Source organism: Alligator mississippiensis, chromosome 11 (genome assembly GCF_030867095.1).
Source record: "Alligator mississippiensis isolate rAllMis1 chromosome 11, rAllMis1, whole genome shotgun sequence".
NCBI lineage: Eukaryota > Metazoa > Chordata > Crocodylia > Alligatoridae > Alligator > Alligator mississippiensis.
Genome location: NC_081834.1, coordinates 26,986,966 through 27,011,996, shown reverse-complemented (window position 1 = coordinate 27,011,996; position 25,031 = coordinate 26,986,966). Strand labels below are relative to the sequence as shown.

General features: G+C 44.2%; 1 protein-coding gene across 1 annotated transcript in view; it reads right to left on the bottom strand.

Moving 5' to 3' along the window:
- MYZAP (myocardial zonula adherens protein) overlaps window positions 1–25,031 on the bottom strand; it is an 85,061-nt gene that overhangs the window by 49,900 nt on the left and 10,130 nt on the right. The window contains exons 3-7 of the mRNA XM_059714731.1: window positions 12,622–12,780; window positions 9,778–9,870; window positions 5,952–6,065; window positions 4,132–4,284; window positions 1,018–1,143 (exon numbers count right to left, since the gene is read on the bottom strand). Coding sequence (XP_059570714.1) covers window positions 1,018–1,143; window positions 4,132–4,284; window positions 5,952–6,065; window positions 9,778–9,870; window positions 12,622–12,780 — 645 coding nt within the window. The remainder of the gene's footprint in view (window positions 1–1,017; window positions 1,144–4,131; window positions 4,285–5,951; window positions 6,066–9,777; window positions 9,871–12,621; window positions 12,781–25,031) is intronic.

The window sequence follows — 25,031 nt, the reverse complement described above, 5'->3', positions numbered from 1 at the left end:
TGCATGTTATCCAGTACATGTTCCCATGCCCGCTATCGCTGCCCCACACTACCTGCTGCCTGCAGTGGTGTGGCAGGGGCAGAAGGATCATGGGGAGGAGCCGCTGGAGGTGGGGAGAACAGAGCAGTACCCAGGCAGCTGCACCAGGAGCAGCCCTGTAAGGAAGTGGTGCACACCGGCCACGGCCGTCAGGGGGCACAAGCATGGGGAGGACTCAGCCCCATGCAGTGCACCACAGGCTGGATCCAAATCAGTTGGAAGGCCTCATCTGGCCTGTGGGCCTCATTTTGCCCATCCCTGTTTTAGATGCATTCATGGATGATAGATTTATTAATAGCTAGACAAATTCAAGGGCAAGACTTTTGTTAAGAGTTGTTGAACAGAAGAGTTGGAGATGTTTCCTCTGTCCTCTCTAAACCAACAGTGGTAGATGCTAGGGAGGATAATGAATAAGGGATAGATCACTCCAGATACATCTGCTTCAATGCTCTCCACAGAATCCACCCCTGCCACTATCAGACACAGGACACTAGTTAGATGGACCACTGGTCTATCTTAGTAGGCACTTTTTACGTTCTGAACTTCGTTGTTACTGATCTAGAAATATCTAAAACAACATGATCATAGCAAGTTCTGCTGAAGAAAACTAGTATTTATCTGCTCAAGTTATTTAAGCATGTATCTATAAAATTGTTTATTTTTTCCTTTCTAGGTTTCCCAAAAAATCAGATTGGGATTTGCATTTTCTTGGATCAAAACTAGAAACATACCTGTTTTGTGTTTTTCACTTTAATTTTGAAGTTTACATTATTTTTAATATCCACCACATTTAGACTTTTCTTCATTAGCCATGGTAATGTAAAAAAAAAAAAAAAAAAATCTGGCTGTGACAAGGCATGAAAGGAAATGAAACTGGTGTGATAAGTGTAAGACATCGGTTCTAGCACTTGTTTCTTGAATTAATTTAGGATTCTAAGCAATAACGAGAGAGCACTGTTAAGGACTGGTTATACATACTATTAGAATTTCTCTCTCAGCTTTGTGTTTCTGTTCTTCTTCTTTTAGCTTTTGTTCATACTGACTGTATAGCTTTCTGGTCATTTCTCTCATTACATCTGCATTGGCTTCTTGGGAGGATTCCACCTATAAGAGAAAATGAAAATACTGAAATTCCATAACTGACCTATTACTAGTTCCAGTGTTCCTGGAGGTAAGACAAATAAAACCAGAACAAATAAAAAAGGGAGAAATTAAAATGAGGATGATGATTTTAGCCTTGGCCTAAGTTTGCCATACAATTTGGTACCATTAGGCCAAATTCTCCTCCACACCAAGAGCACTTTTCAGCAGTCTGGCAATGAAAAGGAATATTTAGCATACTTGCAAGCTTCATTTGCACAACATGATCAGGTCCCTTTTCTTCTGCCTGCACATAAGTGGCCTTAGTGCAACAAAAAATCTGGCCTGACTCAATTCTGTCATAACCTTCTCTCATTCTTTTGATGACTGACCCCACTTCCCCCACCATTAAAAGTAATTTACATTCTACCTTTAATTTTATGAAGTGTAGATTAGAAATTGGCCTGACTGTATTCAAATGCCCACAAACTCTGCTATGATCAAAATCCAGCAGGTTTCAAACCATCTATGCTGCAGCCCAAATATAAAAGCAAAAATGAAGCCAAAACAAAATGATTTTCTATAATTTCATTCTTAATTGCAATGCTGCAAGTCAGGAGCAACTCCATTAGAAAACAAGAGAATACTCTTTGCTTCATTAGAGTTGCTTGACTTACACCAGTGTAAATGGAAAAAGAATCAGGCCTCAGCATTTAATGTTAGAATTTTTAGCATAAAAGATCTGTTTTGGGTAACTGAATTCCCTTGTTTCAAGGACTGCAAGAATTATCAAACCCCTGTTTTTATCTTGTTCAGTGGGAACAAACTGTTTTCATGAAGAGCAGTAAGCCATAAACATATTTTGTCTCTTAAAAAGGAGGATGCCAGTTGCACTGTAGCTGCCTGCTGTGGCCTCTGACCCAGATCTCAACAGAGAGAAAGTTATTACCTATGCAGTCACAAGAAAGTGGAATGAAATTAAATTTCAATCCAGCATATATTATGCCTTCAGAACTCCAGGAAGCTTAAATAAAGAAGTTTGATTCTAACCTCTTTAAAAAAGTGTCAGAATGGAGTATAAATTTCTTATGCTGCCTCCCCCACATTCTTTTGTTTACAATTTGAGCACCAATGGTACAAAAAAGAAGAGGAAAGAGGAAAAAAAAGGAGGTAGCTGTTGTAATTTCCAAGTGAAAGTGCGGGGGGGGGGGGGGGAGGGGGGAAAATGAACTCTAGTGAACAGGGTAGACTAGATCTAACTGAAACTAAGGTAATTGCCTTTTCACAGCCAACCCAGTGGACAACATTTCTTCTTCTTCTTTCACCTCTAAAATTAAAAAAAAGTCAGATCCCTCTGGTAACATGAGCATGCAATTTAACAAATAACCATCACTCCAATCTAAAACAAACTGAAGAAGAAGAGCAATGATTTCTTTTAGTATATAACTTTGGCACTCTGTCTTGGCAAAGTTATACTTTTATTAAAGTATTTAAATTGGCATGACTCCCTCCTTAAAGAAAAGCATACACTCCACATTTCATTGATGTCAATGTGCTTGAAGTGCTTAGCTGAATTGAGACCCTTTGAGTTAGTCTACTTCAGACACCATGCACAATTATCTCTGCTATTCCCCTACTTCCCTTCTTAATAACACTTTCCTCCTTTTTATTCTCTCTAGACTACAACAGGTTCAGAGTTACTTTTCACAGCCCCCACAAAATCCTACTAAAGAAGGGAAATTCGAATATATAAAAACATTAGTAAGTGGACATTCTCTAGCGCAGGGGGTATGGACCAGCTATCATTAAGCATTAATGCAAGTTAAGAAGAAATCTAATAAAATAGTCTACTTCTGGCTTATCTGTTGGGCAAATGCCTGTAACATGGCAGTCACCTAATTTCAAAGAAGGGAAAGAGTATGCTTTTCATATTGTTCCAGTTAATTTCAGGCACCTTTAAATGGTTCTATTCATACTTTATAGAAACTAACAAGTACAAGACTAGTGGTCTCACAAAAGACCCATAATAACATGTTTGTATTTTATTCCTTTGTGCTCATTTGAAAACCAGGTCCTACAACTAATTTTTCTTTTCAAGGTAATATGCTGTGAGGGCAGATCTCCGCTGACCAATAAATATAGCACACATACATGAAATATAGCAGATTATTGATGAAAAACTACTCAGTGTACAGTATGAAACACAGTATCAGCTTTAAGAGGGACATATAACAATGCTTAGCAGCCCATGAGGGGTTAATGCACAGCCCCTGGGATCATGCACAGCCACATGCAGCCCATGAGGGGTTCATGCACAGCCCTTGGGATCCTCTTACTGCTCCAGCTGCTTCTGCAACTGGGGGCTCCATACTCCCTCTCCTCCCTCAGCTTTTACTTCCTGCTCCCAACCCAGGGGACAGATTGGCACAGACTGCAGCGCTGGAGAAGCTCACAGCACAAGGCAATAAGGGTGCTGTAGTGGCCAGGGTGGGAGGCAACCAAGTGCACAGTATATGGGGAGGCATCACCCAAACAGTGCAACAGCTGCTTGTGCATGCAGTGCAGCAGGGGAGAGTTGGAGGGGCAATTCCAGGTGCATGGTCCAGGAGAGGCAGAAAGAATATGAATGGATGGTAGCCTGCATAGCATGCAACCCCCAATCCCTCACCAGCCCTGGCCTTGAATTAGAAGGTTCTCACAGAAGTGCACACCACAGGCATCACCATTTTAATAGGTCGACCTCTCACTTGCCAACAACAGCCTTATGTAGGGCAGGCAGCATTTCAAAACCCAAGTTTGCTAAGGTGGTTCCCTATTTGTTTATTCGCTTTCAGCAATGTTCATTCTTCACCATGGATTTAAATTCTTTGCATGAACAAGGGTGAAAGGACCATGCACTGATCAGTGAAGAATTCTATGCAGATATGGCTAGATCTCTTTTCCACACAAATCTCATTGCCTCAGCAATATCCTTATTGTAAAACCTCAAAAAGGGCAATTTGCATACCATACCTGCAGTTTCAATAGCTGATTTTCCATCTGAGCAGTTTCCAGCTGTTTTTGCTTGTCTTTCAGTTTTTCCATAGATTTCTCATGTGTGTGTTTTAAATTCCTTATTTGATCCTTTATGTCCGTGTTCTCCAAAGTAACATCCACTAAAGTTTTCTTTAAAACAAACAAAAAAGAAAAAGGAAAACCAAAACACACATTGAAATACATGATAAACTGGAATTCATCCAAACTATCTAGTATTGAGCCTCTTTACAACAGTTTACTAATCTTTTGAGATATATATAATATTATATAATAGTATTAACCCTTTAAAGTTTGGTTTCCAATTATGTGATTTATTAAGGGACTGCCCCAATAATGAACATGCTCATTAAAATCCAGCCCTAAGGTGCCATAACTAAGAGGAAGTTTCACATGCACTACAAAGCAAATTTGCTTTCATTTTACATTGTAAGGTAAAATGATGTGAAATGCTGAATTCTCCCCTCCCCTCATCTCCAGCTATCAAATCATAAATTAATAAAATTTGAGCAAACTGAAGTTAGAAACAGAAAAAAAGGGGATGAATGGGAGGACAGAAGCTGCCTTGGTAGGATGGCTATCAAATTGAAAATGTTTTTTGTTTTATTTGAACTGGCAAAAAGACCCCTGGTTTACAAATCTGGCTGCCAAATACTGCATTTACTTGATTAGAAGATGAGGTGCTCCCCTCAATTTAACACGGGGCAAAAAAGACCCTCACCTTACAATTAAGCATGAGGCAGTGGGTGGCAGGGGTTAGGAGATCTAGCTGCCACCTGCCCCCATTGCCTCTGCATGCCCAGCCACTCCTCCCCCCACAGCCCCTAGTTTCCAGCCCCACACGACACCACTCCTAGTTCCCCCTCCTCCTCACCTTTCACATGCGCCAGCCCGGCCCTGTAACAGCACTACCAGTTCCATGACACTGCTATGGAGCCAGGCTCTGTGACCTCAGCTGCAGCAGGGACAGAGCCTCCTGGTGTAGAGCAAAGCGGGGATGGGGGGGAAGAAAGGAGGGACAGGTGGGGGGCAGAGACTTTGTGGGGCAGGGACCCAAACCTACAAAGGGGAAAAGGGATCAGGGCAGCCTGAGGCTGCAGGGAGGGCAGGCACAAGGGCAAACTGCCTGCCTCTCTCACTGCCTGCCCCACTGCTTCCACACTGCCTGTCTGCTATTACCTGCCCTAGCACCTCTACTGCCTCCCCCATTCTCCCCCCACCACCTGCCCCATTACTGCCCCCATTGTCACCTCTCTTCCTCCACTGCCTGCAGTAGTGGTGGTGGGGGAGGGAGAATGTAAGATGATCCTCCAATAATTAGATTCCACACCTGGATATTTATAATAAATTTATAATTGTTCCATGTGTAAGATCTAATTATTGGGAGGGCATCTTAAATTCAAGGTTGTCTTATTTTGGGGTAAATACAGCTTTTTTAACACTTGTAAGAAATGTCACCAAAATTTCTATCCAAGAGTAAAATAGAAGAATAAGAACAGGGGATGGGCTGTTATTTTGCAAAAATAGCACCTGGGGTTTTCCATAATGCAAAGGCCAGGAACATTAGCTAAGTAACAATGAAGCTGAACAATGCTTTGCTGCATATTATCTTATTAGATTTTTTAAGCCAACAAAACTTCTGGGTTTTCCTAAATTCACAGTATTACCATCTTAAGCACCAACAGTGATATTTACTGGAATTGATTAAAATCTGCATATAGATACTTTTAAAACAATAGACACTAGAAGGAGCCCAACAGATCAGCCTACATACTGCAACAGAGCTATTAACAGTGTACCTGCAGCTCGATTGATGCAGATGTCAAGCTGCTGTTCATTTCACTGAAGCTATCCAAGGCTGCAGCCTGCACTCGCATGTGGCTCTCTAAGGATTCCTGCTGAACACTTGTAACCTGGAGAGTGTAAGAAAAAAGAAAAATTAAATTTGCCATGTCTTTTAGAAGCAAGACAGCTGCTACCCTCTTAAAAATCGTACAAGTCAAACTGCATCACTGGGGAAAGATTAAAATCAATGGAAATAAAAAGTTAAAATCTTTCAGCATTTTTAAATGGAAGTCTTGCCTGCATTAATATTCTCACAGAAGATGTTTGTATTTTCTCATTAAACTACATCAACTTACACATTAAAGTGAAAAAGGGACTTCAGCTCTACCTTTTGTGGTCAATGCAAGGAAATATTTTTTTAGTTAAACTCAGTGAATAAAATTTAATCTGGTATAGAGGGAACTGACCCATTGTGTACTTCAGTGGGACTTAACTGTTGTCCAGACTGACCCTGTTCACAGACGCAAGCTTCACCCAGTAAGAATGCCCACAGAATTAATCTCCACTGCAGTTCTACTTCATATATTTCAAGGCTTTTTAAAAAAAACAACAAAAAATGCCAATTTATCTAAAAAAAGTATCTCTATAAGCTGCCACCAGGTTTTCCAGGACAAGCCAGATTTGTATGCACATGTAAGTGTATTCCAGAAGACGAAAAATACATAGTAATTAAATAGGATGCTAAATTTCCACACTGCTTAGAGTGGTTAAAATACACATATGACAAAACTGACCAAGTCCCAGACCCAAAAAACCCTACAACCCTAGTATAGAAACAAAAACAAAGAGCTAGTACATATGTTTATTCCTTGTCTACAGTCATTCCCACGCCATGAAACTGGTGTTGTAAAGGTGAGGATTCTTGACACATTTACCAAGAAAATCATTTCATGCACAGGCAGTGGGGTGCAAAAGACTGCAGTCAGGACTAGATGAGTAAACAGAATGGAACAGCCCAGGGAGACTTGCGCAGAGAGCAGACAGCAGGACTTGGTATAGGTGGAGATGAGATCAGGAATGTAAGGAAGCAAGCCGAAACAGCAGCAGGTGGGGAGGCCAGGGCACTTGGGCCCGGTGCAGGCACCTGGTAGGGCACGGCTCTGGCCAGCGCTGCGTGTGGGGGTGGAGTGCAGCCTACCCAGCTGCCTCTATCGGCAGGGCTCCGCGTTGCGGGCCTGCAGTTCCATCACTCGAAGTGGGGGAAGCCCTGCGCTGGAGCCTGCTGCCTTCCCCGCCTCCTGGGGTGCAGGCCTCTGCACTCTGCCAGGAGTGGAGGGAGCCCGACCCCCTGCTTCCCCACGGAGTCCAGCACGGGGCTTCTTCCCTGCCACAAGTGCAGGCATGTGGCGCAAAGCCCCTGTGATAGAGGTGGCCAGCGCTGCACCAGTGGAGAGGGGGGCAGCCTGCCCAGCAGCCTCTATCACAGGGGCTCAGCACCGCGCACCTGCAGCTCCCAAACTCACAGCAAGGAAGCCCTGCACTCAACTCCACAGGGAAGCAGAGGGTGAGGCTCCCACCAATCTTGGCAGAGTACAGGGACCTGTGCCGCAAGGGGCAGGGAAGGCAGCAGGCTCCAGCATGGGGCTTTTCCTGCTGTGAGTGATAGAGGTGCAGGCGCACAGCATGGAGCCCCGGCAATACAGGCAGCCGGGAAGTCTGCACTCCCCCCCCCCCCATGCAGTGATGGTCAGAGCCGTGCCCCACTGGGTGCTGTGCCAGGCACAAGCACCCTGACCTCTCTGCCTGCTGCTGCTGCCAGCAGCAGGGGCTGCACACCATGAGGGAGAATATGTGGTGGGGTCCCTACAACCCCCACTCTCACCCTGCCCAGCCAAGCTCCCACCACCCCCCTGGGCACAGAGTCTGTGCTGTGCTTCAATGCTTCCACCCAGCTGCAACTCCCCCTCCCCCCCCACCCCAAACCCCTGGCCCCCACCTGCTGCCCCAAGCAAGTTGGACTTCCAGGAGGAAGGCAAGCAGGTTCCCATGGGGCAGCTGCAACAGGAGCCCCACCCAGAAGCTGCTGCTGGCTGGGCAGGGCACTTCTGCCCAAGATAATGGGAGCGAGGAACAACAGGGTATGTTGGGGGGGGAGGGGGTGTACCTGTGGCTGCCTTGCTCCCAGCCTCACAGGGGGAAGGGGCTGGGCAGGGCACAATTCGTTGTGGGGTGCTGCAAGCCGGATTAAAGTGCCTGACAGATTGGATCCAGCCCACAGACTGTATCTTACCCACCCGTTTTACCAATTACTATATATTAATCAAGCCACACACAAACTGGGTCAGAAGATCAGCAGAAGCTAGTGCACTTTGTAGAGGAGTGTGTATGCATGTAAACCAAGACTGTAAGAGTGTGAATTACTGAAATCATGCTTGGGAGGTCAAGAGCAACAAACAACAGGAAGAGAAGAGAGCTTAGAGGTAAAAAGCTCAGTCTGGCTATGGGGAATCTGAGGAATGAGGTACTGGAGAGGCACTGAATGCACATTTATCCATCATACGTTTGTTACACTGTATACAGTTCATTTGACTCATACAGGGCTGAAAGACATTATTGTTTTCATATCTATAAAATTTATGGTTTCTGGATCTATCAGTAAACATTAACGTTAAAAAAAAAAAAAAGTCTTAGCATACAGCAGGTGGAATACCCTAACACTGATCAGAGGTTAAAATGTTTTATGCCACAGTTGCCTTCAGCCTAGGAGGTATGTCTCTGAAATTTCTTCTGCCTGTTGGGCGTGTCTATACGTGCACTGGACTGTGCAATTGTTACTGCACTATCATTTAGTATTTGCTTAAGCACAGTTATTTTTAGCTGCTACTGCACAGTACCATCACTGTCAAGGTTCGTGCCTAGCAACAAAATGTCGCCGTAGCAATAGCTCATTGCTACAATGATGTAGTGTCGCATGTAGACACACCTCCTAAGCCATACCCTGATCTCTTTGAGATCAAAAGCAAAACTCCCAGTAGCTTCAGTGGGATCCGGTTTAGCCTTTAAGACAACATTTGGGGTAGAAAAAGCATTCAAAGATAAGAGATTAAACTTATATTCTGTTCCCTTTTATTTCCTGTGGAAAAATGTAAGTGAAAAAGGAACCAAAATACATATTTTAAAGGCATACAAAAGTATGAGGAAGGTGTCCAACAAAGGGTGAAGAAGAATTTTTTTTCCTTCATTCATTTAGTTTTGGAAGCAAATCTGGGAGCTGCTACTAGAGCTGGTCAGGAATTTTTAAACCAAAACAGATTCTTCAGAAAACAGAGATTCATTAAAAGAGATTAATTCACTTCTCCCAAAAAAGTCAAGGTTCCCATGAAAACACAAGCAGGGTTACCATCCTGCCCAATTTGTTGGTAGCCTCCCCAGTAGGACACTAGGGACAATTCTGGAGCAGTCTTACCACATGGATCCCAGAGCTTATAGAGTAACCCAGCTCTGTCATGGGACCAGGACCCTTGGGGAATCTAACTCTAGTTTCTCTGCTGCTATTCAAATGATGGAAGGCAGTGAAACTCATAAGAATCATGCAACAATCCCTCAGCATCTCAGGTAATACATTACATACAGAAACACCAGGTTTTAATGTTTCTATAGAAAATGTCTGTTTCTTGCTAGTGAAAAAAAAAATTCAGAAGTAGAGAGACATGAAAAGTAAAACTGAAATGTTAAAATACTTTTCCCCCCTCTGACTCATGCTGCAGTCCATAAAATTTCTTGGGCAAATCCTGTGTGGATCCCTCATTGCACCATAATTACAAATAAATGTGATCTTACTGTCAGTTCGTTGGTAAGTTGCTGTATTTTCCGTTTCATTTCATCATACTCCCCATACATTTGCTCTCTCACTTTTTCCAAAGTTGCTCTCACCTGTTAGCAGGCAAATTTAAAACCTTTATTAGTCAAACTTTGTTACCAGTATCATTCAAATTAAAAACCAAACAACACTGCATCCCAAAAAATAAGGACTGCACACAGTGATCACCATTATTAAACAAACATTTGCCCAGTCATATCTCCAATGCCTCGAATATTTCCCTGATCTGAGCATCTCAGATCTTATATTCATTGGAAGTCAGAAAATTAATCCAACTGAAATGAGGGTTTCATAGATTCATAGGGTAATAGAGGAGTCTGAGAAGGACTACTTAAAAATACATGACACCTGTGTGTGGACAGACTTATTCCTAATTAAAAGAGGCCTTATTCTGGAAATGAATTAAGACCTCATTAAAATTTTAGAGTGGATCAGTCAAGCCACATCAGGCCTTGATGGATGAATGTGTCCACAGAATTATTTTTCCTGAAGGTTCCCACACAGACAATCCTTCAGTACTCTGAGGAACTCGTTTGTATATGCACATAAGACAACACATACACATAAAGGTACAATGTTTCAGAGGACTTTACAGAATAAATTCTTAGAAAATGGCCTTAGCTACTCTGAACATGGACACGGCCACCCCTAAATGGCTGGCCCTCTTTGCACTGTTGTAAATGATTATATAAAAAGGAACAGACCAATGGTGAACAATAATATTTAGAGAAAAGTAAGGGTATGTCTGCACTGCACACTGCAGCTTGGTGCAAAGAAACTAGATATAACTCTAAAATGAGATAGCCTGGGTACTGGAAGCAGTCTACTTCCAACAGCATGGACCACCAAGCTGAGCTATTTTACCCTGCTTCTCAAGAAGATAAACTAGTCCATTTGGAGATCTGTGCAGTGTTGTGCAGATTATATCTGGCACTATTCAGGTATCAGAAACACTAAAGCCATGCTAGTGTGGTGCTGTCTGGACTAAAATGCCCTGCTTCTCTAAAGGGCTAAATTAACCTAGGATAAAGAGCACTCCTAACATGACTATCTTCCTTCTGATACCCAAGTTCAACCATTCAGAACTAGCTTAGGCATCTCTTCATAGCACTGTGTTGTGCCATGTAGACATACCTTAAGTTCCTTCAATTACAAGAAGCCACTTGATAGAAGAAATCAAATAATCTTGATATTAGTAAAATAGTCTGTAACTATGGAAAAAAGAGAGTGCAAAGGCTGTACCCATAAACAAAGTACAGATAGATTAGCCCAACTCTCAGCGATCCTCTTCATTTTATTATCAATGTTATTCTCTTGCGCTTGAATCATTACACCATGCTATTTGTTGGCCGTCTTCCGTAAACTGCTTTCACAGACAACAGAGGTTAATGAACAAAAAGGCAGACTACTTGCTCTGTACTAATTAGGGAGACTACTGACAAACCCTGGAGAGTCAAAAATCAACAAGTGAAAAATTTGGCTCCAAAATAATTGTTGGACTTTAAGCACAGAACTCAAGAGGCACTTACAGTTAATTGCACAATTACCTTAAAACCAGCTACACATGTGAAGTACTTATCACATGACAAATAAAACTCCAACCACCTATATAAAATTACATCTCAAAGTGTGTACTAATTTTATAGCGGGTTGCTATCAAGCTTTAGTTTGCACATGTAGCAGGGTCTCCCCTGCAGCTGGAAGCCCCATCAACTGACAGGGCTCCCAGCCACAGGGGTGCACCATGTCCAGCATGAAACCCCTAGGACTGGGGAACTGTGGCTACCATAATTCCCAAGGCTTGGAGGTACGTGAAACCCCCAGGCCTGGGGGATCATGGCTGCCACAATCCACCAGGCCGGGAGGTTTCATGCACTCCCAAACTCTGGAGATCATGGCAGCTGCGATCTCCCAGCTCCAGTGGTACATGGGGCACACTCGTGGCTGGAAGCCCCTCAAATGAAGAGGCTACAAACCATGGGAGCTTGATTCTTGCTGGTGCAGAGGAAGCCCAGGATCAGGCTCCCCCTACATCAGCAATAAGGCACAAAGGGATCTAATGATCAATCCTACAGTCACACTTCCTGACATGCACATGTGAATGGCAGGAGGTGTAACTGTGTGGATTGCTCATTAAATTCCATTGTGCTTTTACCTGTATGTGTAGGGGGGCCAGGCTGACCAAAGCCACAGAAGCTAAGCTTTTGTTTCAGGAGAGCTGTTGCAACCTGAATTTATTAACAAAGTGTTTATAGAAAGGTTAGTTTATTACCATCACATTAAATAACTGCAGAGAAATCCATACAAAGACCATTTTTATTAGGCAATCCTCTCAAGCTAGTCCATTTATTCAGGACTTTTGGGGACAATTTCACCTTGTTCAGAAGCCAGCACAAACCCAGAGACATTATGGTCATTCTTTTAACTGGCTGCTTATACAGGGTTTTCCAAATTTGATTTGGGATTATAAGGCCTGCAGGGGAGGCGTGCAGTTTCTTTGGCAGTTTACTTCTCTAATGGAAGTGGGAATGAATCACTTTAGTCAGCATGTGCTTAGGTTTCTTCCCTTTGCAACCAGCAAATGTAAGTTTATTATAGTCTCTCATAGCAGAACAGGACATTTCTCCTTCATTCAAGCAGGAGAGATTCAAATTTTTAATGTTGGGGGAACCCTTCCCCAGCTCAATACCTACTGTCAACAGACAGAACAACCATCCTACGTACTCATGCAGTCTGCACTGATAACAAATGGAAAGGACATTTAAGAAAAGATCTTTACATTAAAAAAGATTATATAAACTCACATCTTTTATGTAATTCATCTCTTCTTTCAATTGGTCTGCTGACCAACCATAAACAACCATTTCTTTCTTATGGTTATTGTCAGTCCTGTGTACTACACCATACACCATGCCACGGGAGAAATTCCTGGAAGACAGTCCATTTGGTACATGGTAGAGTTGCTATCAAAAAAGAAAGCAAGCACTCTTTAACCTGAAGTACTACTAAATGTAAAAATAAGTACAATAAAAGTCAGAAAAGGACAGGGAGCACTCTACAGGTATGCAATAAATGACAAATTTCACAGAGCACTAAGTATTCCCCAAAGATGCAAGTACGTAACTTCCTTTAGTCCTAAAAGGAATTATGACCTTAGGGCTATGGGACAACATAAATCAATACAAGATACTATCCTAAAACAAACATTTAGAGTTGATCACTTGTGTGTAATATATGTACGTTCACAGTACAACTTAGATATGCATCACTCTTGCCAACTGTAAGAAAGGTGTTATTATAGGAAGTATTTTGCAATGCTAACAACAGATGGTGCAACCAACCACACCTATAAGATACACAGAGTAGCTTAAATATAAATGTACCATTCCATAGGCTTAATTTCATGTCTGGATACTCAAAATTAAAAGTTGCATAATCACATACTACCATACTAGTAAAAAAAACTCTGTAAAAATCGTATAGAAAACAAAGCATGTTTTACAGGACCTAGGTGGGGACATGACTCAAGACGGACACTGTTTCCTGGACTGAACAATTCATTTTGTAGTTTCACTAAAACACTTCTCCTATATAAATATCTGAATTAAAGCATTAAAAAAAATTCCAGCTGCAGATACACAAACACACAGTTATTTCAGTTGCAGCAAGTTACTTCACAACCTTGTGTAGCAAATGCATACATTACACTTGCCTCTAAGGACCCGAGTACTAGCTGTGAACAGCTGTCAGCCGTTCTAACTCTCAAACCCTCACCGTTCCCTCTTTCCATTTTAATAAGCAAATCTGTTGAACACCAGTCACAAATAAAGTTCTACTGTGCCTCCAGAACATTAGAAGAGTTACCTCAGGAGGTCACCTAGTCCAACCCCCTGCTCAAAGAAGGACCAGCCCCACCCAGATCATCCTAGGCAAAGCTTTGTCTAGCCAGGTTTTGGAAACCTCCAAGGATAGAATTTCCACCACTTCTCTGGGTAACCTGTTCCAGTGTTTTACTACTCTCCTAGTGAGAAAAGTCTTCCTAATATCTAACCTAAACTTCCCTTGCTGCAACTTGAGGCCATTGCTCCTTGTTCTGTCATCTGCCACTGAGAAGTCTAGCCCCATCCTCTTTTGAACCTCCCTTCAGGTAGTTAAAGGCTGCTATTAAATCCCCTCTCCATCTCCTCTTTTCTAGACTAAATAAGCCCAGTTCCATCAGTCTTCCCTCATAAGTCATGTCCACCAGCCCCCACACCATTTCTGTTGCCCTTTGCTGGACTCTCTCCAATATCTCTACATTCTGTAGTGGGGGACCCCAAAATTGAACACAGCACTCCAGATGTGTCCTCACCAGTGTTGAATCGAGGGGAAGAATCACTTCCCTTGACCTGCTGGCAACATTCCTACCAAAGCAGCCCAGTATGCTGTTAGCCTTCTTGGCAACAAGGGCACACTATTGGCTCATATTCCACTGCATCACCCAGGTCCTTTTCTGCAGGGCTGCTACCCAGCCAGTCAGCCCCCAGCCTGCACTGGTGCCTGGGACTGTTCCGTCCTAAATGCAGGACTTTGTACTTGTCCTTGTTGAACCTCGTGAGAGTATTTTTGGCCCAATCCTCCAGTTTGTGTAGGTCACTGAATCGTAGCCCTGCCCTCCAGTGTATCTACTACTCCCCACAGCTTAGTGTCATCTGCAAACCTGCTGAGAGCGCACTCTATGCCATCTTCCACGTCACTGCTCAAAACCTTGAATAAAACTGGGCCCAGGACTGACCCCTGGGGCACACTACTTTATACTGGCTGCCAACTAGACATTGAGCCATCGATTACTAGTCTCTGAGCCTGATGCTCTAGCCAGTTTTCTATCCACCTTGCAGTCCATTCATCCAGCCCATACTTCTTTAGCTTGCCTGGGAGATTGTTGCGGGAGACTGTATCAAAAGCCTTGCTAAAATCAAGGTATACCACAGGTGTTATCAACCTTTTTTAATAAGTGTACCCCTGGCAGCCGGACATGGAGCGGGGGTGGTGCATGGCCACAAGCGGAGCAGGGGGGGGGGGGTGAAAGAGTAGCACATGGCCAGATGTGGAGCAAGGGGGCATGGCACATGGCCAGATGTAGACCAGGGAAGGAGAGCTGGAGTGGCAGCAGCGTGGGGTGGTGGGTGTCCAACTGCCCCCCGCCCCCATCTGGCCAGCCAGGCAGCACCTATGCAGCCCAGAGGGGCACTGCTGCCTTCATCTCCCTCCCTCCCAGCCCTACTCCTGGGAGGCAGCAGAATGGGGTGGTGGGTAGCGGTGCTCCGTCCCCACCTGCCCACGTGTACCCCCTAAGGCCTTCCCACATACTCCCGGTTGACAACCCCTGGTATACCACATCCCCTGGTCTCCCCGCATCCACACAGCCAGTCACCTCGTCATACATAGAAGGCAGTCAGGTTGGTCAACCATGACTTGCCCTTGGTGAATTCATGCTGACTGTTCCTAATCTCCTTCTCCTCCAAGGGCTTAGAAATTGATTCCTTGAGGATCTGCTCCATCATTTTTCCAAGAACTGAGGTGAGGCGGACTGGTCTGCAGTTCCTTGGATCCTCTTTTTCCCTTTCTTAAATATGGGCACTATGTTTGCCCTTTTTCCAATTATCCAGGACCTCCCCTGATCACCAAGAATTTTCAAAAGTAATGGCTAGTGGCTGTGCAATCTCATAAGCCAACCCCCAGAGCAGCCTCAGATGCATCCCACCTGGCCCTATGGACTTGTATATGCCCAACTTTACTAAATATTCCCTAACCTAGGGGTCAGCAACCCCCAGCACGTGTGCCAAGCATGGCATGCAAGACCATTTTGCTTGGCACACCACTGCCAGCCCGGGCTCCAAGCAGCTGCTGCCAGCCAGGGAGCCCAGGCTGCTCCCAGCAGGCAGCTGGGAGGCTGCAAGGCCTTGTTGCAAGCAGACCAGGCTCTGTGGGCTGGCTGCAGCTGGCAGGCTGCAAACAGCGGCATGTCGGCACTCCAGCACCTTCCAAGATAGACACTGTGGTTTTTTCAGCACTCCAGCCAAAAAACATTGCCTACCCTGGCTCTAACTTATTCTTTTGCCACTGTTAGCAGCTCACCTCATCCCCAAACTGTGCTGCCTGGTGCAGTAGTCTGGGAGCTGACCTTGCCCAAGGCAAGAGAGGCAATGAGCACTTCAGCCTTTTCTGCATCTTCTGTCACAAGGTTGCCTCTGCCATTCAGTAGAGGATCCACACTTTCCCCAATTCTCCTTTTGCTGCCAACATACTTAGAGAAACCCTTCTTGCTACCTTTCACCTCCCTTGCTAGATACAACTCCAATTGCGCTCTGGCCTTCCTGACTTCATCCCAGCATGCCCGAGCAATGCTCTTATGCTCCTCCCTATTTATTTGTCCAAGTTTCCACTTCTTATAAGCTTCCTTTTTGTAATTTAGTTTACTGAAGAGGTCTCTGCTAAGCCAAGCAGGTCTTCTGCCATACTTGCTAGCCTTCATGCACGTCAGGATGGTTTGTTCCTGCACTCTCAGTATGGCTTCTTTAAAATACAGCCACCTCTCCTGGCCTCCTCTCCCCCTCAGTCTGGCTTCCCAGGTGATCCTGCCCATGAGTTCCCTAAGCAAGTCCAAGCCTGCTTTTCTGAAGTTCAGAATAAACTGGTTGAGATCAGGGATGGGCAATTATTTCGGCTAAAGGGCCGCTTAACGAGTTTCAGAAAGCTGTCAAGGGCTGCAAGGGTAGCCCCACACCTTGACAGATGCCCCACCAGCTAGCTGCCATCTTGGGACCAGACATTCTGCCTCCGAACCCATTGACCTTTGCCACCAGAAGTCCCCCTTGGGAGTGGGGGGTGTGCCATCTTGAAGCCAGAAAAAAAAACAACAAGTCATATACAAAAAAAAAAAAAAAAAATCAAGCATTTACTATGACTTATTTTAATTTTATTTAAAAAATATTTTTGTCCTGATTTATGTGTTTGCATAGTACAGCTATAGGCAATTGCATAATAGCTCAAAATACAGTCTTACTCTTGTAAACTGTGTGTGGCTGAGGTGTATGGGGTGTGGGAATGGTGGATGTGGAGAGGTGTGAGTGCAGGGTATGTGGTTGGGGTGGGGGGGGTGGAGTGTATGCAAGGGCTGTGGGAAGGGGTAGGTGCATCTGGGAGTATGGTGGGGGGTATGCAGGTGGGGGTGGTCCTCAGAGTCTCTAGAGTGTGCAAGTCCTTGAAGGTGCATGTGGTGGCAGCGAGCGGGGCCGGCCCTGCCCATCCCCATAGCATGTAGGTCCCTGCACTTCCACTCCAGTCCCCAGCCACAAGGGGTGGCAGCAAGCAGGGCCAGCCCCACCTGGCTCCATAGCACACAGCTGTCCAGCCGACCTGTTCCGTGCTCCCACCCCAGTCCCTGGCTGCAAGTGGCGGCAGCACGCGGGCCCAGCCCCCGCCAGCCCTGTAACACACAGATCCTGCCCCAGTCCCTGGCTGCACACAGGGGCAACGTGCAGGGCCAGCCCCACACAGCCCAATACTGCTCCCGGCCACATGTGACCTACCCTCTGCAGCAAGGAAGAACAGTAGTTCTTCTTAATGGCAGCTTTTCCAATATTTGGAGACTGTTATCACGTCCCCTTAATCACCTTTTCTCTAAGATGAACATGCCTAGTTCCCTCATACTTCCAACCTCTTGTTTGTGTCACTTGCCTCTTGATCCTACCTAGCTTCTCCACATGCTTCTTAAAATGTGAAGCCCAGAACTTCCGATAGTACTCTAAATGAAGCCTAACCAGCACAAAGTACAGAATAAGGTTATTAAGTTACAGCTTTTTCTAAGGCATACACTATACTTGCAAGGAATGGCATTGGAAAGATCTATTACAAAGACAGATTCAGCATCTGTTATCACAAGGACACCCAAGTAAACCCTGCGCATTTCTCCTTTCCCAAAAGAGCAGGTTTACATGTTTAGCACAATGGGAGTGTGTAGGTATACACACAAGCCACCTGCTTTCACTAACCATGCCTTTCCACCTGTTCCAGGTTCTCTGCCTTCTTTCACAAAGAGAAATTTGTTAAGAAAAGCATTCCAAGCTCCTTCCTCTCTTTCAAAGATTTTTAAGTCAGTCTGTGAAGTATTCTAACTCATAAATGTCAGATGCTGCCCAGTTTTCTTGTTGTGCCTACATACTGTGAGCTTCTCACAAAAAGCATCTGGTAGAGTCTTATCACAATTCTCCTTTCACAGCAATAAATCCATAGTTCAGGCATATAATATTCTCTACTGCTGCTATGTTTGTCCAGTCTTTTTCTCTTGCTGCTCTCCTCCCTGTCTAATCTCTTCCCATCCTTCTCTGCTTAACTAATTCTGCAATTTACTTTTTTATCTCCAAGATCACGTGTGGAAGGTTTCATTACCTGCCTCTGGCAAGCAAGTGTCTAACTGAAGCTTTCCTTGTCAAGGTGAAGATCTATAGGAGTTGCCATTTGGGAGGCAGAGAAAAATTTGCTGCGGGAAGTTCAGGCATAGGGGTGAGAGGGTGTGCATTTTTGTTTTACTTTCTTGTCCGAGACACTTGAATGTGAGGAGGTGGTCTTGCTGGCTGAACTTATTTCTCAAGTAATTCTAACAGCACTGCATCGTTTTCTGGTATTTCTTGCATTTTGCCTTTTCAAAAAGCCATACAGAGATCTGCACCAATTTAACTGTACTGGTTTTTAAAAATGGTTTCAAATTTAAGTCTGTGTGGAAAAACTGCACTGGTAAGATGAATGTGCTAGTGCAGAGCCTCTATGGGGAGCAACTTGTACAGGTAAGTCAGACAGATGGTTTGAGTTGAAGCATCACATTTTACTTTCAATCAGCCATGCGTGCATATAAAACTTTTTAAAAAGTCTATGTTCAAGTTCTGTCCTCATACACCCACCCATGGCTCCTCCTGATGTCTGAGTCTGGCCCTTAGCCAGTGAAATGCATCACAAAAGGGACTAATGAAAAACAAAAAATAAAGGCCACCACCCAAATGGAGACAACAGAATTGTCCAATAAGCCCTTTATTATACAAGACAAAGAGAGGCTTCAGGACAACCAATTTTCCATACAATCGGACTTGCACAATATGCTTTTGTGCTTTGTAATGAACAAAGAGAGACGCATACTAACATCTTCCATTGTCCATAATTAATTAAAACTACTACTATAGCTAAAATTCTGTTTGACCAAAATTTAAGTGCAGTACTTGCAAATACCTAGTGACCCTAGGATTTCAGAGAAATTTAGCAGTGGGTTTTATTCCTGAAAAACAAGGAAATAATCGTGTCTAGCTGTGTGACTTTTGGGCACATTGAATTTAAGATAATACAGCTTAAGACATAAAAATTTAGATTTGGCAGACACTAAGGAGTTAAGGATCATCTTCCTATTTATAGGGATCACACCAAAAAACACCACATAAAAAACACCTCATAGAAGTCTATTTAATTAAGCAAAATCTTGAAATGAGGTTGTGCTACTATTGCACAATTCATGGTCTTCAGTACATTATGCTATTTGATGTTATTTCATGGAAACTCATAACCAAGAAATCGGCATACGAACCAAACAGAGTGATCATTTGTCAGGTACAAATTGATATGGAATTTTATATTTTGTTTGTTTAAACAATCCGCATTTCCTCTTGAAGTTGTTGCCCCATCAAGGGGTACTGGGTGTTGGGAGACATCAATATTACTTCAGTAGCATTTTTAGGGTCAGAATCATGACAGTAGCTTGAGTCACCAAGTCACAGAACTGAGAAGATCAGAATTAATGAAATCTCTCGTGTATTCATCTGACAGCACAGAAGCTAATTTTACTATTAAACTCTAGTGTAGCAATGTGCAACTGGAGATCCCATCAGCTAAAGGAATTGCAAAGAAACAACCAACCAACAACAATGTATAATGCTGTGATGGCATAGTAATGCAACTTAAAGCCTCCTTCATATGTCAACAAAAGATTACAAACACAACATTGCAACTCAGCCATTATACCATGATATTTATATAGTTCTCTGGCACTGTCTTTTGACAACATACTGCCCCTTGCTCTTCTTTAGCAGCTGGCAGAGAAACAATCTGGCACAGAAAGACATGACAGTGGCAATGACAGATGTGACAGTTTGTCATGCAATCGGCCACTTAAAGCACTCTACAGTCGTGCACTGGCAGATGTGCACAGCTGCAGAGCGCTTTAAAAATGCCTAAACAGGCAACAGAGTGTTTTAATTAAAGTCTGTCAGTGTGGCCAGGGGCAGGCCTCAGCTGACGCAGCTGACCTCTGCTCCCTGCACTGTCTTCAGAATAGAAGAGGGGGAAGGGAGAGGAGGGAGCTTGTTCTGGAGGCTGCCCAGCAGGTGCTGGAGGGTGGGATGGGTGGATTGGAGTGCCTGGGCTTGGGAGGGAGGGAAGGGCAGGGCTAGGAGGATAGCAGCTGCAAAGATGCAGCTGCTCTAACCTGCAGCTCATCTCCCAATCCCCAAGACCCAACAGCAAACATCTGTTGGGTCCCAGGGATAGATGTAACTCATGGCGCTTCCTGCAAAATGCCATGAATTATGTCAGGGAGCTGCACACTTGTCAGGACCCCTTGTGACTAGCAGCTTGCTTAGCAATACTCTCACCTTGCAAGGCAGAGTATTCTGCCAGTACAGATGTTGTGACTATTCTCCCAAAAGACTCCAGTAAAAGCTGTACAACTCCATACGTTATACGTGCTTCTAGAGTGAAAAAACAAGCCTCAGATGGTATGTTATGGAACAGAGACAGTTATAGCATTCAGTAATGTTTTAGATAAAATTCTTAGCTTTATTTTCACTTCTAACACTAGAACTTTCTTCTAAATCCTATCGAATACATTTTTGAAATGCTGTTTCCTTCATGATATCCTGTGTTTACAGACAATAGTGCACTGTGATTATACAGCTTTGCTGTCCATTGTCATGCTACTGAGACTAGCTCTTGGCACAGATGTATTTGTGGACTTTGATTGTTAAATGCATGGCAGAGACTGAATAATCACTGAGTCTCTCTCTTATCTTCATTTATAAAAGGTGGATACAGGTCAAATCAAAAGTATTAAGTAATTTTTTTAAAGACTGAATCACTCGAGCATGGACAAATAAGCACAGATATAAAAAACTCTCTTGAAAGCTTGTTATCAAATGTCTTATCAGTCTGCAAATAAAAAGCATCAGAAAGCAAATCAGCCTATGTGCATTCTCAGTTACCTCGTAACTGCTTAAAATTTATACAACTATCCATTCCAGTAACAATAAACCCACCAGTTATAAGTTACAACAATCTTTTAAGATAGTTGAAAACTGATTCATGGTCAGTAACTTTTGCAGTTGTTTCTGTGTCTTGTGATAGCATCTCTACAGACTGCATTTACCTTTGAATAAAACAAGGGCCACAGGATACAAACTGATGGATCAAGAGGTCATGTTCTCCAGATACTTTTTTAGTATTAAATAGCTCTGTCCATTCCTAGCTACCACAGAGGTGTATCAAAGACATCACCTGCAGAGCCCTATCATCCAGCCTACACTGCTGCCCATAGACCTCAAAACTGGAACTGCAAATGGCATGTGGGGCCAATCTGGGACATATACTGCACATGGGCCCAGCCTGTGGGCTGAATCTGCCTCTCAAACCAGCTGCACACCACTCATCTGTTCTTCAGGGAATGATGAGCCTGATACTCCTGATCTACCACATTGTTCAAATTGGAAATCAAACCCAGATTTTAAGTTAAAATTTTAGAAAAAACAGCTTCCCCTTCCCCCGTGCCCAATATAAATTGATGACCCAGATAAAGACCACTGGTGCACATACAAAAAAATCTCAAAGGAGACTCAAATATCAAGGAAAGGACCAAAAGGGTTAAATGCATTAAAAATACTAAACTGAGAACCAGGGATCCTGGTTTTCTCTGATAAAAAAAAATCTGTAATTTTCAGATTTTTAATGCCTTTAACCTTTTGGTCCTTTCTTTGGTATTTTAGTCTCCTGTGAGATTTGGTATGCACACCAGTGGGTCTTATCTGTGTATGGGCATCAGTGGTCTTTATCTGCTCCTGATTTTCTCTGATAAAACAAACAAACAAAAACAATTTCCGGATTTAAAAAAAGTAACCCGAAATCCATGTTTTTCCATGATTAACATGAAACGCCACTATGGGTTACTTTTTCAAGTCCGAAAATTGGGGTTTTTCTCCGATTAAAATCGGGATCCCTGCTGAGACTACACTGAAGAAAACTGACTTGGTATTTTTACTGCATGCACAAAAACACTGCAAATACAGAAGTCAAGATGGTAAGGGACCTAATTACAGGTCAGCCCTGCATACAGAGCGAAATTACCATTGCTTTTTTGGAGAGTGAGAGAGGAAAAAAAAAACAAAACCTAAAAACAAATCTACAGTATTTTTCCCAAATATAGAACATCCCCATATATACTACACACCTTATTATTGAAACCCTAAGTTAAAAAAAACAAACAAACAAACAAAAAAAACCTGGGCTTTCTGGGGCTGGGGGCCACTCACTGGTCCTGACCTTGAGCCGACATGATGATGCTGAGGCTGTGCAATGGACCTGATCCTGCATCCCGTCACTTGGGCCACATGGCAAGTCTGGGAACCCACGACTGGCTCTGGAGCCATGTGCTAGGTCTGACTCAGCACATGGTCCCCAGTCCTGGACTCGGTGCACCCAGATCTGGCGCACAGCTCTGGAGTCAGTGCAGGGTCCCAGACTCATTGCACAGCCCCAGTGCCAGGATGCTAGATCAGGCCATATCACATGGCCCCAGCAGCAGTATGCTGATACTGGGGTCATGCAGTGAGTCAAGGACCCCACAATGACTCTGGAGTCAAGTCCACTGAGTCCAGGACTGTGCACTGGCTTGGAGCTATGCATCATGTTGGACCCAGCACATGGCTCCAGAGCCAGCACGGGATCTTCAACTTGCTAAACAGCTCCAGTACTGGCATGGAAGATCAGGCCCTGCCATGCGGCCCTGAACACCAGCATGTCAATACAGGGGCCATGAGGCAAGTCTGGGACCCTGCATGGGCTCTGAAGTCCCATGCAAGGCTAGGCATACCAAGTCCAAGACTGTACACCCCAGAGCCATGCAGTTGCAGAGCCAGTGCACAGCGCTGGACCCAGTGCTCCAGCCGAGGACCAGCCAAGACAGCAGCCTAATCTGTAACGCATCTTGGAAGAGGGACTCTCTATCAATCAGGAAGTCTGGCAGTGGGGGACAGGGATCAGATGGGGAGGGAGCAGTGCAAGTAATAAATTGCCATGGTTCCCAGAGCCACAGCAATTAACACTGCCACCCTCCCTGCCCACCAAATTGCTGGATCTATGGGGAACCCTTTTCCTCGCATATCATGCGCACCACAAATTTCCACAGCTGATTTTGGAGGAAAAGACAAAAGTCACATACAGAAAATACGGTATAATCAAAACAGAGCAGATCTGACACACAGCAAAAAACGCTCCGGAGTCTCAGTCTTGATTATTGATAACAGTGGCACATGCTTAGAGAAGAGCTCAGCATATACCATCACAATTATTCTCTGATCTCTTAGTCTTCAGTTAAATTCAAAATACATTTTATACTGTTTTTAAATTTCAACTGTAAATAATTAAATAATGGGGGGGAAATAAAATCCTTTAGGAATATACAGCATTGCCAACCCCACCGTGTCAAAAATCTTGAGACAAACTCTTAAAAAAAAAAAAAAAAAAAAAATCAAGATATTTGGTATGTAAATCATGAGATGCTATTTTTAAGTGGGGGGGGCAGTGAGTTGTGAAGGTGTAAGGAGCTGTGGGTGCATGAGGTTTGGAGTTGGGGGGGGGGCTGCACACCCTGGCAGAATGTGGGGTACTATGGGTCAGGAGTGAGGGGCAGCAGCAGGGCTAGGGGTGGGCTGTGGCTTGGAAGCGAGAAGCAGACAGACACACAGATGGGTTGGGTCATGTGACAGCCGCGGGGCAGCTCCCTAGCATTGTGTGCACCCTTGGGGGGAAGACGTACCACCTGGATTTGTGCACAGAGCAGAGTCAAGCACCCCAGGAGTCAAGTGCTGGCCACGCTACGCATCCCCTGCTCACCCACTGGGCAGCAGGAGGTACACTGGCATTTCACAGCTTCCGGGACAAAGGCAACAGGGTGCACAGAGCCCCAGCCTGCAGCAGGCAGCCCGCCTCATGCCCCTCCAGGTTTGTGCATGGGGCAATACCCCCTATGCCTCCCCTGGGAGGGCACACAGTGCCAGGGAGCTGCCTGCCCCACCCAGCACCTCTGGACCAGCCACCCACAGCTGTGTTGCATGACGTGCCCCAGCCCCAAGGGGCCATTCACCCCTGCCCCACTCCCTCCCTCCCTATGGAGGCCTCGACCTGCACCCCCATCCGCCTCTTCCCTTTCCCCCTGCCCTTGCCCCTCCACAGACTTACCAGCTGAGCACTCACTACACATGCCAGATGAAAAGATCCTGAGATTTGAGGGTTCTATCCCGAGATCATGAGTTAATATGACTTGGAAATTGCAAGTCTCAAGTTTTTTTCCCCACAAGAGTTGGCATTACTTGTTATACAAGCACAACTGTTTTGCTTTGTCCATTCTATGAAGTGCTCTACTTGGTTTATAAGTGTCACAACCAAATTAAGTACTGCCCATGCCACAAGCAAGAAATACATTAATCAAAACAGTTTTAGTCTGCACTAGGTTAACTAAGAGTTAACTAACAAGAGGATAGTAACAGTTTTTTTGCTGCACATGTCAAAAAGAGATTTATAACTGCGACACCAACCTGAAATGAAACTTAGCCTTCTGTGCTGTACATAAATCATTATAATTGGTCAAAGAAAACAAGGAATAACCCTATGATAATACCCTAGCGAAGACCACTAGATAATTGGCGATTCTAATTAAATTTATGACGTGGCGAAAAGCAATTGGCTATTACACAAATAAAACCCTTCTTCACTTCCGTGAAGTGGGAGACCTCCGCGCACACACCTAAAAAACCTCTGAACGTATGCGTGAGAGTAACTGACAAATTGATCACTTGTCAGTTTCCCCCATCTCGACCCAATTCTTAGACATAAATCAACAACCTGCCGGCCCGACTTTTCTTCCTTT